This window comes from Leptonotus elevatus, chromosome 20 (genome assembly GCF_054856555.1).
Source record: "Leptonotus elevatus isolate MCC_2025b chromosome 20, RoL_Lele_1.0, whole genome shotgun sequence".
NCBI classification, from domain to species: Eukaryota; Metazoa; Chordata; class Actinopteri; order Syngnathiformes; family Syngnathidae; genus Leptonotus; species Leptonotus elevatus.
In genome coordinates this window covers 15,428,236-15,446,432 of record NC_141258.1, presented here as the reverse complement: position 1 = coordinate 15,446,432, position 18,197 = coordinate 15,428,236, and the positions used below count along the sequence as shown (strand labels likewise).

At 41.7% G+C, this 18,197-nt stretch overlaps 1 protein-coding gene across 3 annotated transcripts in view; it reads left to right on the top strand.

The window, feature by feature from the left end:
• LOC147157222 (uncharacterized) overlaps positions 1-13,154 on the top strand; it is a 15,189-nt gene extending 2,035 nt beyond the window's left edge. The window contains exons 2-3 of one of the 3 annotated variants that reach the window (XM_086064748.1): positions 11,464-11,917; positions 12,086-13,154. In XM_086064748.1, coding sequence (XP_085920874.1) covers positions 11,464-11,917; positions 12,086-13,154 — 1,523 coding nt within the window. Of the gene's footprint in view, positions 1-289; positions 417-11,463 lie in introns of those variants that run through there. The other 2 variants (XM_086064747.1, XM_086064749.1) reach the window with 2 other exon arrangements.
• The last annotated feature ends 5,043 nt before the right edge of the window (positions 13,155-18,197 follow it).

Here is an 18,197-nt window from a genome sequence, read left to right as displayed (position 1 = left end):
CACAATAAAAATTGAAATGCGTCCACAACAGACATCAGAGACATGTTGGCGAATGGTACATTAAACACCAAACGCTGGGTGAGTGCAATTGCACTTAATAGTCAATGTACAGTACTTCGCACCTGCGGGCACGGATGCGTGCGGTGCGGATGACGCATTTGTAGGCTATTTGGAGCAGGACACGGTGCAGCGCACTTAAAATCGGCACATTCACATATCACCGTTTAAAAATAAATACATTTCTTCGCACCAGCCAATCGGCTTTGGGAACGGACTGCAAAGTCACACGCGGCGTCCTGTACAGATCTGTAGTCACCTGGAGATAGTACGATACGATATACTTTTATACTTTTTTTACTTTTACGATACGATATACTTTTATTTTCCCCGTGGGGAACTTTTTCCTGGACTAAGTGGTAAGTGTTTACTTGTTTAAAACTGCTGATAGCAATAGTGCTAACATTAGCTAAAGTATTTAGCACGGCCACCAGAATGCAAGTGAAAAAGTGGAAGCGCTCGAGGGGCTCTCATCAAATAAAAAAAGGAAGGCGCTGCAGGTGAAAGAGTGGCACAGTGCAGTACTCGGCAGCGCTCTCTTTTTTGACATAGTTTACCAAGCGACCCTCTCCTTCTCCGGTGTGCCCAATGAAGCTACCGGTACTCTCAAACGCCAGCGAGCAGCAACGCGGACACTCACTCCCGTGTTTGGCGTTTAATTCAAACAGACACTTGCTTGCAGTTTTTTGTTTTTGTGTGCTTGCATCACCACAACATCCTCTTTCAGCCATATTCTTTCGGCTAGATTTTTTTTCAAATGTTTGCCATTTTCGGGCTAAAATTTTTGGTGGTCAAATATTTGCTGCATCAGTAATAAAAAAGTGTGTCCTCCCAAGCACTCACCAAGTGACAAATCTATCTGGTTGTTCTGCTCACTTGGGTTATGTGTCTTCAGAAGTTATTTTAACCTTGACAAAATCCACAAAAGGAAAGAACAGAAAACAGTGAAAAAAGTGAAAACAAGAATTGTGACTGACACACCTGATAAGATGGAGTTGGAGAAGGCTCACAAAGAAAGAGAAGAGAAGGCTGAATGGAAAAAGAACGAAGGCCTCTGAAACCTGCAAATCAAAGTTTTGTATTGAATTTGTCTTCCTTTGATATAGCATTATCGTTTGTAAAATTAAAATGATATTTTTTACTTCATTTATCAATGGCACAATTTACCCCACTGAATTCTGACTAATGGCACAACCTACCCCGCACTGCGGGCAAGTTGTGCAACAAAATTTTTTTTTTTCTTAAGCTGTGTTACTCAAACTGTTTATTGACGATTCCAAGTGATTGCTCTCAGAAATGCACAACATTTTAAATTATATGAACATATTTTAGTTTGAGGCATTCCTGTAATCCCCTCGCATAAAAGGCACTTTGAGTAAAAATTGGCACTACTTACCCCGCTCTCCCATACTGATGAAGGCTACTCTCTACTCTAATCTCTCCATGGTGGTCTCAGAGAAAGTGGACGTGCGTTTAGTCCGCAGAGGCAGTGCGGGGGTGGGTCCGCAGCTAATGGCGTCGTAAAGTGAGCACCCGCTCGTTTTCTCAAGTTGGGAGGGGCTGGTGCTTGGAGAGCAGAAGGACCTAGAATTTCTCATTGAGGGGCGAATGGAGGAAAACACCACTTCGGTGATGTTTTTGGTGAGGAATTAGCATTTTAAGATGGCTAAAAGCTCCAAAAAGTAGATTTTTTACTTTACTGTCCCTTAAAGTAATATTGAATAATTGACCTTTTTTATTGTAGACAAATCTTTTTAGAGTAAAATATTTTGCAGCTGTATATCAAATTGCTATCAAACTTTTTTTTTTTTTTTTTTTGATTGGAGTACTCGCACGGAGGGCGCCCATGTTAGTGCAGGCCAGGTGCACATCATTCCCATTTGATTGGACTCATTGGACTGTCCCGAGTGGAAACCATGGGAGGGGAAAAGGGATACTCTTTTCTTTTCTGAGACAATGCCTATTTGAAGGTTGTTGACGCGATGTGTAAGAACATAACATGGAATACATTTCTGTATGTATACATCTGTATTTTTCCAGTATATAGATAGACTATGTGTTTAGTATATGGGCGTGGTTACCCTTCAATTAAGATTGTTGGATGAGGCCACCACTTTTTAAGAGGGTTTCAGAAATCTGTTGTGGGGGAAAAAAGCCTGATGTATGTGGAGGGGATTCGCTGCTGTGCATGGTGATTAAAGAAACATGAAGAGCTCGCAAACCTGGTTCCATCTTGGTTTTTTGATCACCGACTCAGAGGCCACGGCTATCCTCGACTTGTAAGAGGCCACAACAACAAAAATCTTACATGGTCGCTGCCAATCTTTATGTCATCTGAAACTGCACCTATGCAAATACGGTCATGCTGTATCTCCCCCAAAAAGGGTGAAACCAAAACCTGTGTGGTGCGACCAACTGAAAAAGTTAGTTTAGAGCCCTGCAACTGGGACGACTCAAAGTAAGCCGTGCTGAGTAACAAGGCAGCACGTGTACTCGCAGGTGTACATGCGCCAAGCAAACCCTTTGAAAGTGGAGGGGACGGCTCATCCTCTTTATGAAACCAATAGAACGTGTCCCTTTTCCCCTCCCCAGTGCCATCTGCGCCTGTGCAACCAATGATCAACTCATTTTCTGAAATTATTGTTTTTATAATATTCAATGTTTTTTGTGGTTGTGTGTTTTTTTTTTAACTATACATCTAATTAATGAAATGCTTACTGACCAGTGTCTTGTAGTGTACACGTCGTACTGGCCACTGTTAATGCTGGGCGCTGGACATATACAGTGCTCAGCATTGAGTACACCTTCTTTGAAAATTTTAAAGATTTTATTCAATATCTCAATGAACATAAGAACAATTTCCAAAATGTTGACAAAATGTTTTCTGTAGAATAAGCTTACCAAAACAAAAGTCTGTGTTGTCTTCATGGACCCTCCAGGCCATCGGAAACTACGGAACCCGCGACCCACCCACGATTGCTACAGAATGCTAGTGTTTTTTTAAATCAAATCGGAAAATGTTACGTCATATAAGCAGGTATAATTTTACTTTGCCTACACTTAAGCAGGTGCAAGTTTACTGACTGGAGATCGCTAAGTTTTATTTTTTGAATATGTATATTGAATTTATTTATTGTTAAATGCAGTGTTTAAAAAGTGTTTACATGTAAATTGTAGTTTGTTGACAAAAAAATTCATTGAAAAGAACCTTGAAAAAAATAATCGTAATCGCAATTTTGGACTGGGAAAAAATTGCAATTAGGAATTTTTCCATAATCGTTCAGCCTAATTAAAAAACACTTATTACAAAAATAATAGTAATTAGGGATGCTCCGATCGATCGGCCTATAATCATGAAAAAGTACGTGATCGGAATATTTGATCAAAGCCTTTCATTCCCGATCAAAAATCCGATCATCCGCAGGTCATGCTTTGCTTGTATAACATCAAATCAACCTACCATTAAACATCACCAAAAAATTATCAAAACACAAAAAGCCTGCAGGAGTGACAACTCAAAATACCTTGATTCTTCTTACCCAATGTAAGATGTATACTCCAACCATTTAGACCAGTCCCTTTCAAACTGTCCCTCCTTTAATCTGATTTTATGTCAGTCTCCATATCTTGTATATCGTCTACTACCTTCCTCCATTGTTCCATTGTAGGCGCATCCAATGTTAATGCTACATCATAACACAATATATATTACAAAGAGATTTATGAATCATAACCCAGAAAGGCTTGATGACTTCACAATTCCAGAAAACATTGAAATATTCTCAGTTTGAATGCTCACGCAACCTTCAGCACACGTGTGTCATTTTCAGGCGCCGACCGGTAAGTTTGGGTGTAATGAAATAACAAATTTGGTTCTTCCAAACAAATTCTCTAACCTTGTGAGTGGGTTGTAGTAAGATGAGCCTTCCACATGTCATTCCATCTGCCTTCTGGGATGTCTTCATCAATCTCCTTATCCCATTTGTTCTTCATATATATAGTTGATCAATTTCTGAAATCCGTCAAGCATCTACACAAAAATGATACAATCCTACTTGGAGTCTTGCTATACGCTTGTACAAAAATTATTTATTTTTTTTGAGAGAGAGAGAGAGCAGTTTTACCGATTCGACATGTCATCATCATTGCTCTCTCTTTTTATTTTTTATTTTTATTTTGTATGTGCGTGCGTGCGTGTGAGTGTGTACTCATTAGTTCACCTAAAACCTATAAAAAATCCCAAACCGTTCACCTAAACCAAATACTTCAGAATCCAGCTAGAGTCGTGAGGTTGTCAGGAAACCCGAGGATGGATAAAAAAAAAGAAAGAAAGGAAAGTGAAATCCAGCACCGACCCGACATTACCTACTACCCATCAGGTTACCAACCAGAGTCTTTCACCAACTCCAGAAACATCTAAATTCCAACAAATTAGGGAGACCTCAAGAGACCAAAGGAGAGACTGAGGAAAGGAAGGAAGGCTAGATGAAGCAGAGTGAGATCCACAGACATCAGCTTCAACCGATTCAACGACCAGAGGAAGAAGCAGATTGTGTTTGAATTTCGATAGATGCTGGTGTCGTGGATCTGACATGCATGAAAACCTCCACCAAAGAGGGGAGCCGTCGACCCGGCTAAAACAGAGCGAGCTTGTACAAAAATTCTAACAATTGGATGAATTCGCCCCTCTCCTATCCTAATCTGCCTTGAAATTGTGTGTGAGCGCCTGCGTACAAAAGTACTTACGAAGGAAACCCAAACTTCACGTAAGCAGAATTTTTTTTATTTTTAAAACCATGTGTAGAAACACATACGCACACCTTCACGCAATTGCCCTTTATAAATGCCACACGTCCCAACCGATGTACGCAGCTGATTCAAATTTTTGTGTGAATAATATATTTTTTTAAAGATTTTAAAAAATACAAAGATGTACATTATGAAACCCTCATTGCAGAGGTCGAGTCACAGAAGGCCGTGATTATTGGCCGCAGGGCGCACAGCAGCAAAAAAAAAAAAGGGGATGGGGGGGAAGAAAAATATCATAATAATAATAATTTGGTTCGATACAAGGTGAGCATAAAGAAATAATGTCACTAATCTTATTGTCTTTACTTAATGCACTATAGGGAAATTGAGTTGTCACTGCAAAGGCGAAAATTAGCCGATCAATAGACCCCCTCATTTTTTAAATTATCTATTATTATTCCCAATGTGTTGCTTATGGATCTTCATCGAACATCACCACGGCAGTGTGGACTGTATTGTGAACGTTTATGACAGACTTTGACAGACTTTATTGACGCATTTCTTTCCTTTATTCATTTATTTATTTGCAGGACAAAGCGTCATGCTCTATAGCAAAGATGCTTGTACCTGACTGTATTCTAGCTCATTTTTATCCGTATGGTCTTATAATAATATAATAATGGTCAATCTAATAGTTTTATGTAGCCTTTTATACTGCAATGATATTTGTGCCGAAGGGAGGGTGAAATTACTGTAGGCGCGTAAATTGTGCGGCGCGCGATGATGTAATGCATGCAGTATTTGTCCACATTGGTTGTCATTAACATAATTTATTGCATGAGGCTTTTTCATGATAGGTGATCAATGAGAGAAGACGAGCATTTAAAATGTTTAATTGTTGCTTTTTGCTCAGCGGCATACTTGTGTCATCGGAGCAAGTCAGGAGCAAAACAAACATTAATGTGACCCAACATCCAGCATACATGGCGTTTGAGGAATCGAAATGCACCACAAAGCTGTGTGTGTCACTGTTTTCCCATGTTTTCAGAATGTGCAGATTGCGTACGGTAGGTCCAAACTTGATGTGGCGGCGCGTGAAGTTTCATGTTGAATTTGTTTTCTATAAATACCAACTTTGGCGCAGAAATGTTTGTACGTTATTGCTGATAAAACTGTTACAAAAATACATCCTATAATTATTAGCGACCATGCACCAGTCTCCCTTTCCCTACAAGTTGATTATACCTTTAAACCACCATCTACATGGCGTTTTAACATCTCACTACTAAACGACGCAGAATTTGACAAAATTATAAGAAAAGAATGGGCAGACTTTTTGGAAATAAATGACTCTCCAGACCTATCTCCAGCTCTTCTCTGGGAAGCTGGGAAAGCAGTAATTAGAGGTAAAATTATATCATATTCATCTTATAAAAAGAAACAGGATCAAAAATTTGAAAAAGACTTGGAAGATAAAATTAAACAACTGACGGATGAGTATGCAATAAACCCAAATAACCAAATATGGACTGACTTACAAAATACAAAAATACAGTTAGACGATATGTTAATAATAATAATAATAATAATACAACAATTGAGATACAACAACTTTGAATATAATAACAAATCAGGTAAATTTCTTGCAAACCAACTTCAACGTAATCGGGAAAAATCGCTTATAACGGCTATTAAAGGGACAACTGGTGAATGTACACAATCACCAGAAGAAATTAATCAAATTTTTTATAATTATTATCACAACCTATACTCAGAAACTAATAAGCCTAACCCAGAGCATATTGAGGCATTCCTCAGTATCTTAAATATACCTCAGTTAACTACTGAATATAAAGATATGTTAGATGCACCACTTACTATAAACGAGTTGTACAGTGCTCTAGATAGTATGCCAAATAGCAAAGCACCTGGCCCGGATGGTTATCCGGCTATATTTTTAAAGCACTTCTGGTCAATGCTTGCTCCACTATTCTTAAGAGTAGTAACAGAAATTAAAACTAATGGTCACATACGCCCACACATGAATACAGCAGCAATTAAACTTTTATTAAAGCCAGAAAAAGACCCCACCCTTCCATCAAGTTACCGTCCGATTTCACTAATTAACACTGATATTAAAATTATCACTAAGGCTTTTACATCTAGATTAGAAACAGTAATCCCGACAATCATTCATAGCGACCAAACAGGCTTTATTAAAGAGCGTCACTCTACTAATAATATTAGAAGGCTCTTTAACCTTATTAGTATGTCACAGTGGCATGATAAAAAGGCAGTTATTATATCATTGGATGCAGAAAAAGCTTTTGATAAAGTTAACTGGTCCTTCCTCTTTGCTGTTTTAAATAAATTTGGCTTTGGGAAGTCATTTATTCACTGGGTGTCAGTATTATATGATTCTCCTAAAGCTACTGTTACTACTAATGGGATTATATCTAAGAGTTTTACTCTACAGAGAGGCACAAGACAGGGATGCCCACTGTCGCCTTTATTATTTGCAATATTTATTGAACCGCTTGCATTAGCCATACGCCAGGAAAGAAGGATTCAAGGAATTCACTCTGGGGTAACAGAACATAAAATTAATCTATATGCCGATGATATTTTACTTTATTTAGAAAAGCCTGCTATTTCGTTAGGGGAAGTATTTAACTTAATAACTAAATTCTCACAGTTATCAGACTATTCTATTAACTGGACAAAATCAACACTTCTACCTATTACAGAAAATTCATGTAACCCTGCAAGCCAGGACCCACACTACTCATTTCCTATAGGTAATTTAAAATACTTAGGCATAAAAAGCTCACCTAAATTAACTGATTTAATTATTAATTATTAATTTTACTCCACTTCTGGATAGCATTTATAGTGACTTGGAGCGCTGGAATAATCTTCCTATTTCTCTAATAGGACGAATAGCCACTATTAAAATGAAAGTTTTACCCAAAATAAACAATTTTTTCTCAATGATTCCATTTAAACCTAAGGCTAACTGGTTCCAGTTGTTGGACTCAGCCGTTACAAAATTTTACTGGAATAAAAAAAAAAGCAAAGATTAGTCTATCTACTCTTCAGAAAAATAAATCCAAAGGAGGTCTAGAGGCACCAAATTTTATGCACTATTATATAGCCAACCAGCTACAATATATTATTTTATGGGCACAACCCAATAGAGATACTAACTGTTGGCTGGAACTAGAACAGAAGGATTGTAATAACCTCAGACTCCTAGATTTACTCTTTATTACAACATCGATTAAGTGACATAACTGCTTTAAAATCCAATGATTTCCGCCACCCTGACTGCCTGGTGGAAGGACACTAGAAATGACAAAAGCCCAAGTGGAGCCCTGCGGGCTTTCTCCCCTATGGCATAACCCCGACTTTCAAATTAACAACCAATCGTTTTATTTGAATGTGTGGGAGCAGAAAGGAATTACACATCTCCACCTTCTCTTCTCAGATAATATGTTTATATCATATACATCCTTGCTCCAAAAATACAAAATAAAAAACGGAAACTTTTTACATTATTTGCAAGTTAAAAGTATGATAAAGAAACAAATTCCAACACTTCAGGGTACGCTCCAACCGCCTGTTTTAGCTAAAGATATTACCAAGCTTTCTCCGACAACAACAAAAAAATTCTCAAAAATATATGTTACTTTCATATACTGATAAAACGTCTTTACCCATCTCGAAATGGGAAACAGACTTGTCTATAGCTCTGGAATCTGACTTTTGGATTCAAGTTTGTGAAAATGTTTTTAAAATGACAAAACACACAAATTTACAACTTATCCAATACAAAATTATTCACAGAACATACATTACTCAATATATGATGAAGAAAATGGAACTCTCAGACTCCGACATTTGTCTCCAGTGTTTACAAAACACTACAGATACTTATTTTCATGCTTTATGGTTATGTACTCCGGTTATGTGTTTCTGGACTAAAGTCTTAGAAAAACTTTCCGCTGTCTTGGACTGTAGGATACCGTTCTCTCCAAACTTGACTTAACAACAACTGACTTACCACATAAACAATTTCAATCTATACTTGTAGCCCTTACTATCACAAAAAAAACAATACTTGTTAACTGGAAAAATAAACAAACTCTGAATATCGACCAATGGTCTAACCTCCTCATAAATCACATTTTAATGGAAAAAATATCTGCCTCAAATAAAAACCAAATGTCAAAATTTAAAGAAACATGGTCTACGTATATAGATTTTTTTAACCTAAACCTGGTTACTTAATTCTGCCTGTTAGCGAGAGCCACAGCAGCGTGATAACTTGCATTGATGTTTCTGTATTTGGCAATTTGTAACCACATACACTCAGTAACATGCTTGGGAGGCGGGTGGATCGGAGCGTGGGAATATCATTTCCCTCGGCTCCGGTTCACCTGCTCCTAATTTTAATGCACCCCACACACACACACTTGTATATACACTGGGTGGGGTCACATTCACGGTTTAGGGGTAGAGTTCGGCAGTCGGCGAGCTGGCGGACTCAGTAACAGGGGTTAACTTTCACAAAGAATGCTGGGGTGACGACCGGGACCTTCCCCCACTGGGCCTGGGGTTCGGGGGTGTCGGCCGTCCTCCGGTGCCCCCTTCTGCCCCCGGTGTTCCGTCCCCCGTGGATGGGGGGCATGGGGGTCGATTGGGGTTGGGGGCCGGTGGGGTGCCTGGCGGGCCTGCAGTGCCCCGTCCTGCTGCGTTGGGTCGGGGGCGCGGGCCGTGTTGGGGTGGGGGGCGCTCCTGCTCCTGGGTTTGCTCTCCGGCCGGTGGCCCTGGCGGGGCCCGGGGGTCGTCCTTTGGCGCTGCCGCGGCCTGGGGGGCTCTGAGATGTTGCGCTTGCTCTGTCCTGGCAGGGGTCGACGGCTCCCCTCTTTGGTGGAGATTTTCATGCATGCCAGATCCACCACACCAGCATCTACCGAAACTCAGACACAATCTGCTTCCTCCTCAGGTCATTGAATCGGTGGAGGCTGGTGTCTGTGGATCTCACTCGGCTTCATCTGTCCTTCCTTCCTTCCCTCAGTCTCTCCTTCGGTCTTTTGAGGTCTCCCTGATTTTTTATTTTTTGGGGGATTTGTTGGAATTTAGATGTTTCTTGGGTTGGGGAAGAATTCTGGTGGGTGGCCCGGTGGGTGGTGTCTGGTCGGTGTTGGATTTCACCTTCCTTGGTTTTCTTTGGTCCCCTCGGGTCCCCTCGGGTCTCCTGACGGCGGTGTTCGGTTTAGGTGAACGGTATGGGATTTTTTCTAATAGGTTTTTGGTGAGCTAACAAATACACGCACGCACGCACGCACGCACAAACACATACTCACCCACATACAAAAAAAATATATATATATATAAAAAATAAAAATAAAATAAAGAGCAATGATGATGACATTTCCGAATGAACAATACTGAGCTCTTTAAAAGAAAAAAGAAAATGTTTGTACGTAAAGTTTTGGCCTCATTTTGATCGTATGCAAGCTTGATAAATAAGGCCCCAGGTTCCTCAAGTAGTATTCATCTTTGAAATCCTGTAATTCCACCATCACACCTTTCTTAATTATTTTGAACACAGCTGTCAAACCTCTTCCATTTCATTGTTTGAATGTGACATCATGCTTTCCAGGAACAAATGTATTATCCCATCCAATCCATTTCAGTAAACCCAATTCCTTTTCCCAGTTTGTTTACGAATTCCATACCATGTTTGCATTGAAAATTCTGTAATTGGGCTGAATTCTGGTTTCACTTCCTGCCTGGGGGGTACAAGTTCCCCTCCCAACAATGTTTGTACAGGATAGTTATCCTCATTCATCTTCACAATATTAATTCTATCATATAATCCTAATGGATGTGTAGACCATCTATCTATGTCTCTCAATATTTTCATGAATGTCCTCATAGTTCTTTTCAATTTTGCTAGGTTGGTCGATCCGCTTCCAAGCTTCTGTCCCAGCTGACAGCAGTCTCTTGAGGCGGGAGTCCTCCGTATCTACCCGTTTCCTCATGTCGCCGTCAACTTCCTGGGCACTGTTGTACGTGTTCACTCCACTTCCCCAGTGAATTCGCATCTTGTGAAGCGGTGTTTGGAAGCGGATATTCTCCTTCTGTAGTGTCTTCTTGACATCCGTGGAGGCCTTATGCTGTCGCAGCACCCTGGTGGTGTAGTCGTGGTTGAAATATATTCTATCTTTCCCATACGTCACCATCTCCTTCACAGCATATTGTTGAAAGTTGACAATAATTGACCGGTGTTTGAGTTGCTTTTGGTTTAGGTGCCAGGGCTCTATGTGCGCGATGAATCTGTAAATCCGTGTCCACGTCGAGTTCCTTTTGGAGCACTGTCTGAGATCGCAATTTCATTCAGCCCTACTGAGTACTGTATACTGTATGTATATACAGTATTTTTTTTTTTATGTCCGGAACAATCAGTGTTACAAGGGTCGCAGAATTACATTAAGTGATTTCTGGAACAAAATACAGACGATACATAACATTTACCAGGTTTGTTATTCTTTCACTCATGTGGCCCATGTGATAATCTTAAATATAAAACACATAACATCACCACAATAAAGGGATATTACCAAACCATGTGTATCTTGTGTCCCACAGACGTCCGTGAAAATTATCTTTGTCCTGAGCGGCAGGAGCCAGAGTTCCCTGGCATGAACGAGGAGGAGGACTTGGAGCCTCTTCAAGTTAAAGAAGAGGAGCAGCCACAGCCGCCCAACATAACAAAAGAGGAGCAGCTGCCACCATACATTAAAGAGGAGGAGGATTTCACAGAGTTGCCGGTGACTAGTGACCATTTGAAGGCTGAAGAGGAATGTCAATATAAAGAGAACAAAAGGGCGGAGCCCCCAAGCAGCAGCTCAAGACAACAAATAACAACAGAAGATGATGAGGACTACCGTGGAAGATCACAAGCAGACAGCCGGTTAGCTCCAATGTCAGATGGTGAAGACACGTTACAGTCTCCTCACACTGATGACTATGAACAGTCTGACGGTGATATGACCTGTCACAATGGCAGCAAACCTTGGAAATGTTCTCAGTGTGGAAAAACTTTTGGCTACAAGCATCACTTGATAAAACATGTGATTCGTCACACTGGTGACAAACCTTTTGCCTGCTCAGTTTGTGGTCGAAGTTTCTCTGAGAAGGGAAGCTTAAAAAGACACACAATAACCCACACTGGAGAGAAGCCTTTTGCTTGCTTAGTTTGTGGTCAAAATTTTTCACAGAAGGGAAACTTAAGAATACACACAAGAACCCACACTGGAGAGAAGCCTTTTACTTGCTCAGTTTGTGGTCAAAATTTTTCTCAGAAGGGAAGCTTAAAAACACACACAAGAACCCACACTGGTGAGAAACCTTTTCCTTGCCCAGTTTGTGTCCTAAAATTCTCTGAGAAGGGACACTTAAAAATACACACAAGAACCCACACTGGAGAGAAGCCTTTTACATGCTCAGTTTGTGGTCAAAAATTTTCTCAGAAGGGAAGCTTAAAAACACACACAAGAACCCACACTGGTGAGAAACCTTTTCCTTGCCCAGTTTGTGTCCTAAAATTCTCTGAGAAGGGACACTTAAGAATACACACAAGAACCCACACTGGAGAGAAGCCTTTTACTTGCTCAGTTTGTGGTCAAAATTTTTCTCAGAAGGGAAGCTTAAAAACACACACAAGAACCCACACTGGTGAGAAACCTTTTCCTTGCCCAGTTTGTGTCCTAAAATTCTCTGAGAAGGGACACTTAAAAATACACACAAGAACCCACACTGGAGAGAAGCCTTTTACATGCTCAGTTTGTGGTCAAAAATTTTCTCAGAAGGGACGCTTAAAAAGACACACAAGAACCCACACTGGAGAGAAGCCTTTTGCTTGCTTAGTTTGTGGTCAATATTTTTCTCAGAAGGGATGCTTAAAAACACACTCAAGAACCCACACTGGTGAAAAGCCTTTTGCCTGCTCAGTTTGTGGTCAAAGTTTCTCTGAGAAGGGAAACTTAATAAAACACACTAGAACCCACACTGGAGAGAAGCCTTTTACGTGCTCAGTTTGTGGTCAAAATTTTGCTCGCAAGGGACACTTAAAAATACACACAAGAACCCATACTGGAGAGAAGCCTTTTGCCTGCTCAGTTTGTGGTCAAAGTTACTCTGAGAAGGGAAACTTAAAAAAACACACAAGATCCCACCCTGGAGAGAAACACTTTGCCTGCTCAGATTGTGACCCAAGATTTCCAAGTAAGGCTAAAGTTAAGAGGCACAATTGTGCTGGTGAGAATAGCAGTGATTAATGAAGCTTGATATGATCTCATTTATAAATTTGTAAAATGGTGCAGTCTACAGCTAAATGAATGAATGAATTATTTGTGTACTTGTATTTAATTGTGTATTGTATGCGTCTTGAGTTACCCTATTTTGAAATTGAATTTGTATTTAAAATGGCACTATATATAATATATATAGAAATGTACCACAAGTATGATGAAACATTTTGATGTAATGGATGAGCCGTGGTTATTAGTGTTGTTCCGATACTGTTTTTGTCCCTCGATTCCAGTATATATCGATACCGTACCGATACCTAGTTGTTGTTTTTTTCCAACATGAAAAAGCTGCCCTGCCATTGGTTCAGAGCATTCAAGGACCAATAGGATATCTTTTCTCGGCATGCATTGAACACGTCACACATCAGTGAATGTCGTGCACAAGCAAGACACAAGATGCCAGGGGTGTGCTAAAAAAAAATCTATACAGCAATACATTGTTGCGGGCCTCATTACAATACATGTATCGATACACAGGCGTCAGAATCTATTGCTCATTAAATAGGCAGTTAAAGCAAGGTTGCTTGCGCAGGAACAGCAGAAGAGACACAGGCGCATTGTACTTAAGCAACATCTTTGAAGTCAATTGCCTTCAATTAGTCCATGTGTCGCATGACTGCAGTGGAGTGGGGGAGCAGACGAAAGGGGACATGAGTGCCTTGGGTGTTTAGTTTGCATTGTAGCCTTTTTTTTTTTTTAAGTGTAACTGAGTTCTGTTTCAAAAATAGCCCACCAGTGATTGGATACTGTGTCTTGCTAAGGAAAATTAAAACAGAGGAAGAATATAAACATTTATTTACTTATAAACTTAACATAGTACATGTTTCTTAATGTGGCAATTTTTCTATATTTTGTTTAAAAACAAAATAGAATGTGTTACATGAAAAAATGCTTGTATTTCCCCAAATATTTCAAATAAGCACATTTCCGAGTTGTAATTTTAATACTTTGATATTTTTACTCATATCAGCCCATGCCTATTTATAAAGTTTCCCGGTGTGTCGGTGAAAGATGCCCCTTGCTCTGCCTGGTGTTAAACCAGAAGAGCTGCTAACAAATTTTTTTTGCCATCCATCATAATAAACATATCATTTAGGTATACATATGACTTATAATAAAAATACAAGTAAATTAATGTAAATATTGGGATATGATTAAAGCTGTATTGGGATACATATGCATCGTGATGCGTATTGTATCGTGACCCCTGTAACGTGATACATATCGTATCGTGAGGTTGTTGGCAATACCCAGCCCTACAAGATACTGCATCCAAAGTCCTATATTAGTGTCGGAAATAATGGTATTGGCATGTTACTTGTTAGTACTTGCCGATGCCGATACCACTGTTTTACCGGTATCGGAACAACACTAGTGATTATGTCAAATAAAGTCATGTTTAAGATGTGATGTATTTTGAATTGTATTGGGTTGTAGCTCAGAGCCACTTAATTCTTAATTTAGCCACTAGAGTTTGCCAGACTTGAAGTACAACCAGCCCCACATTATAACACAAATTGGTGTTAAGTTAAATTAGTAAAGCAAATGAACCACATATAAGGCATACAACGCTCCACATAGTCCTATTCAATAATTATTTGCAATCAATGTGTTGTCGCGCGTTCCTTTCAAGTCCTGATTTCGTCGTTAAGTTGCAGGTAGAAATCAAATGACTTTTTATTTAGATTTTTTTTTCTTGTCTTTTCGAGAGGGAGAGGTTACCAGCACCTCACCTCTATATTTGTCAGCCAGCAACATGTGTTATTTTCCTGCACTTGATCCATCGAGTGTGTATGTAATATCCAGTGTTTGTGATCCAATGTGTGTGTATTGTCCAATGTTCGTAATCCAGTGTGTGCAATGTCCATTGTTTCTGTACATAATGTTCAGAGTTAGTAATTCAGCCAGCTGTCTCTCCTCCCCCTCAAGATGGCCCCAAAAGCAAAAAATAATAAACCAACATTTCCCAACATTCATCCAAGAAGGAGTTGAGCTGTTTATGTACAAATTTTCCAGAAATTTGGAAATGAAAGGCAGATCAATTCCAGCTTTCTTCAGCAGTTTTGCACCACAGCATGTTGAAATTGTTGGGGAACGGCGCCAGAAGGCTGACAACTGTTGATAATCGGTTCCATGAGGAAGTAAGGGGAACCCTAGATATCTGTGATTGAATTGACATGAATAATGATGGCTGAATGTTTTTCATTTTCAGAATGCTTTATTTATTATTATTTATTTATTTTTTTTTATTTTTTTTAAAGAGCTCAGTATTGTTCATTCGGAAATGTCATCATCATTGCTCTTTTATTTTTATATATATATATTTTTTATTTATTTTTTGTGTGTGTGGGTGAGTATGTGTGCGTGCGTGCGTGCGTGCGTGCGTGCGTGTATTTGTTAGCTCACCAGAAAACCTATTAGAAAAAATCTCATACCGTTCACCTAAACCGAACACCAGGAGACCCGAGGGGACCAAAGAAAACCAAGGAAGGTGAAATCCAGCACCGACCAGACACCCCCCACCAGAACTCCTCCCCAGCCCAAGAAACATCCAGACCCCAACAAATCCAAAAAACATAAAATCAGGGAGGCCTCAAGAGACCAAAGGAGAGACCGAGAAAAGGAAGGAAGGACAGACGAAGCCGCGTGAGATCCGCAGACACCAGCCTCCACCGATTCAATAACCTGAGGAGGAAACAGATTGTGTCTGAGTTTCAGTAGATGCTGGTGTGGTGGATCTGGCATGCATGAAAATCTCCACCAAAGAGGGGAGCCGTCGACCCCCGCCGGAACAGAGCAAGCGCAACACCTCAGGGCCCCCCAGGCCGCGGCAGCGCCAAAGGACGACCCCCGGGCCCCGCCAGGGCCACCGGCCGGAGAGCAAACCCAGGAGCAGGAGCGCCCCCCGCCCCAACACGGCCCGCGCCCCCGGCCCAACGCAGCAGGACGGGGCACTGCAGGCCCACCAGGCACCCCACCGGCCCCCAACCCCCGCACCCCCCACGACCCCCCGCCCCCCATCCACCCCCGCCACCCACCCCAACCCAGCCCCAGCCGCCCCCACGCCCCCAATCCCCCAGACACCCCCCACCCCCAGCACCCCGCAACCCCCCCACCCCGCAACCCCCACCACCGCCCCCCCCCCCAACAAAGCCGCCCCCCCCGACCCCACCCCGACCAACCGGCAGCCCCCGACCCCCAGCCCCCGGGGACCACCCGCACACAGGCACCGGCGCCGAAGAGGGGCCGGACAGCGGAGCGGAGAGGGCAGCCGCGCCCACCCCACCCCCCGCCGTGTGGAAGGACGGAACACCGGGGGCAGAAGGGGGAGATGGGGGCACCGGAGGGCGGCCCACACCCCCGAACCCCAGGCCCAGCGGGGGAAGGCCCCGGTCGTCACCTCAGCGTTCTTTGTGAAAATTAACCCCTGTTACTGAGTCCGCCAGCTCGCCGACTGGCGAACTCTACCCCTAAACCGTGAATGTGACCCCACCCAGTGTATATACAAGTGTGTGTGTGTGGTGCATTAAAATTAGGAGCAGGTGAACCGGAGCCGATGGAAATGATATTCCCACGCTCCGATCCAAATTGTAAGTTCCTTACGTCCACCAGCGTATGTGAAAAGTTTATTACTCTACCAACACATTATTCTCATTACTAGTCTTTTTTTCTTTTTTGCTGTTGCAGGTAGGTAGTTAGCTGAAGTTTTCCCCAAAGCTAGGAAACGTTGCAGGTGGTCAGACTGAAGGCTTACGCCCATCACTGTCATTTTTTAGTGGTATGAGGGAAACAAGTGTTAATCTTAATGCCTGTGTTGTGCTGCTATTGACTAGCTTAACTAATGTGTGTGTGCATGTGTGTATCTGCACAGAAAGTTGCCTCATGGAGAAAGTCATGGACACAAGATTGTTTTTCAGCAAACAAAACATTTTGAAGTGTATTTATATTTATATATATGTATTAAAGACAAGGTGTAAAAAGGCAGACAAACAGTGCTGAAGTCAATTTGTTTTGTTAAAATGTTATATATGGTGTCTGCACTTCACCCATACACAGACTTGTACATGCAATATTATTTAGCAGATTCAAGCGCATTTCTTTTTATAATGTGTATGTTAATGTATAGCCTATATTCTTTTTATAACAAAGTACAGACAAGCAATATGTAGTCAGAAAACAAGTCCAAGGTCCATTTGTGTTCTCACTGTAAACTGGGGAGCTGGTTTACTCCAGAAACATGCATACTGTCAGTGCGTATTGAGAGGAGCTGTTAAAAAGAGTACCCTTCCCCATAAATTTGAGTTAGGATATATTTATATTTTACTAATATAGTCCTTTTCTCCTTTGCATAACATTTATTAGATTTGGTTTACTCATTGACTTCCCATGCAATTTTTGGGGGCCTTTGGGCAGCTGGGGCTGGGTTGTGGCGGATGTGGGTTGGGGGGAGCGGGGGCTGTGGGCCGGTGGGGTGCCTGGCGGGCCTGCCGTGCCCCGTTTGCTGCGTTGGGTTGGGGGTGCGGGCCGTGTTGGGGTGGGGGGCACTCCTGGCTCCTGGGTTTGCTCTCCGGCCGGTGGCCCCTGCGGGGCCCAGGGGTTGTGCCTTGGCGCTGCCATGGCCTGGGGGGCTCTGGGGGGTTGTGCTTGCTCTGTCCTGGCCAGGGTCGACAGCTCCCCTCTTTGGTGGAGGTTTTCATGCATGCCAGATCCACCACACCATGTCTGTGGATCTCACTCTGCTTCATCTATCCTTCCTTCCTTTCCTCAATCTCTCCTTTGGTCTCTTGAGGTCTCCCTAATTTGTTGGAATTTAGATGTTTCTGGGGTTGGTGAAAGACTCTGGTTGGTAACGCGGTGAGTAGAAGGTGATGTCTGGTCGGTGCTGGATTTCACTTACCTTTCTTTTCTTTGATCCTTCCTCGGGTCTCCTGACAACCTCACGACTCTAGCTGGATTCTGAAGTATTCGGTTTAGGTGAATGGTATGGGATTTTTAATAGGTTTTAGGTGA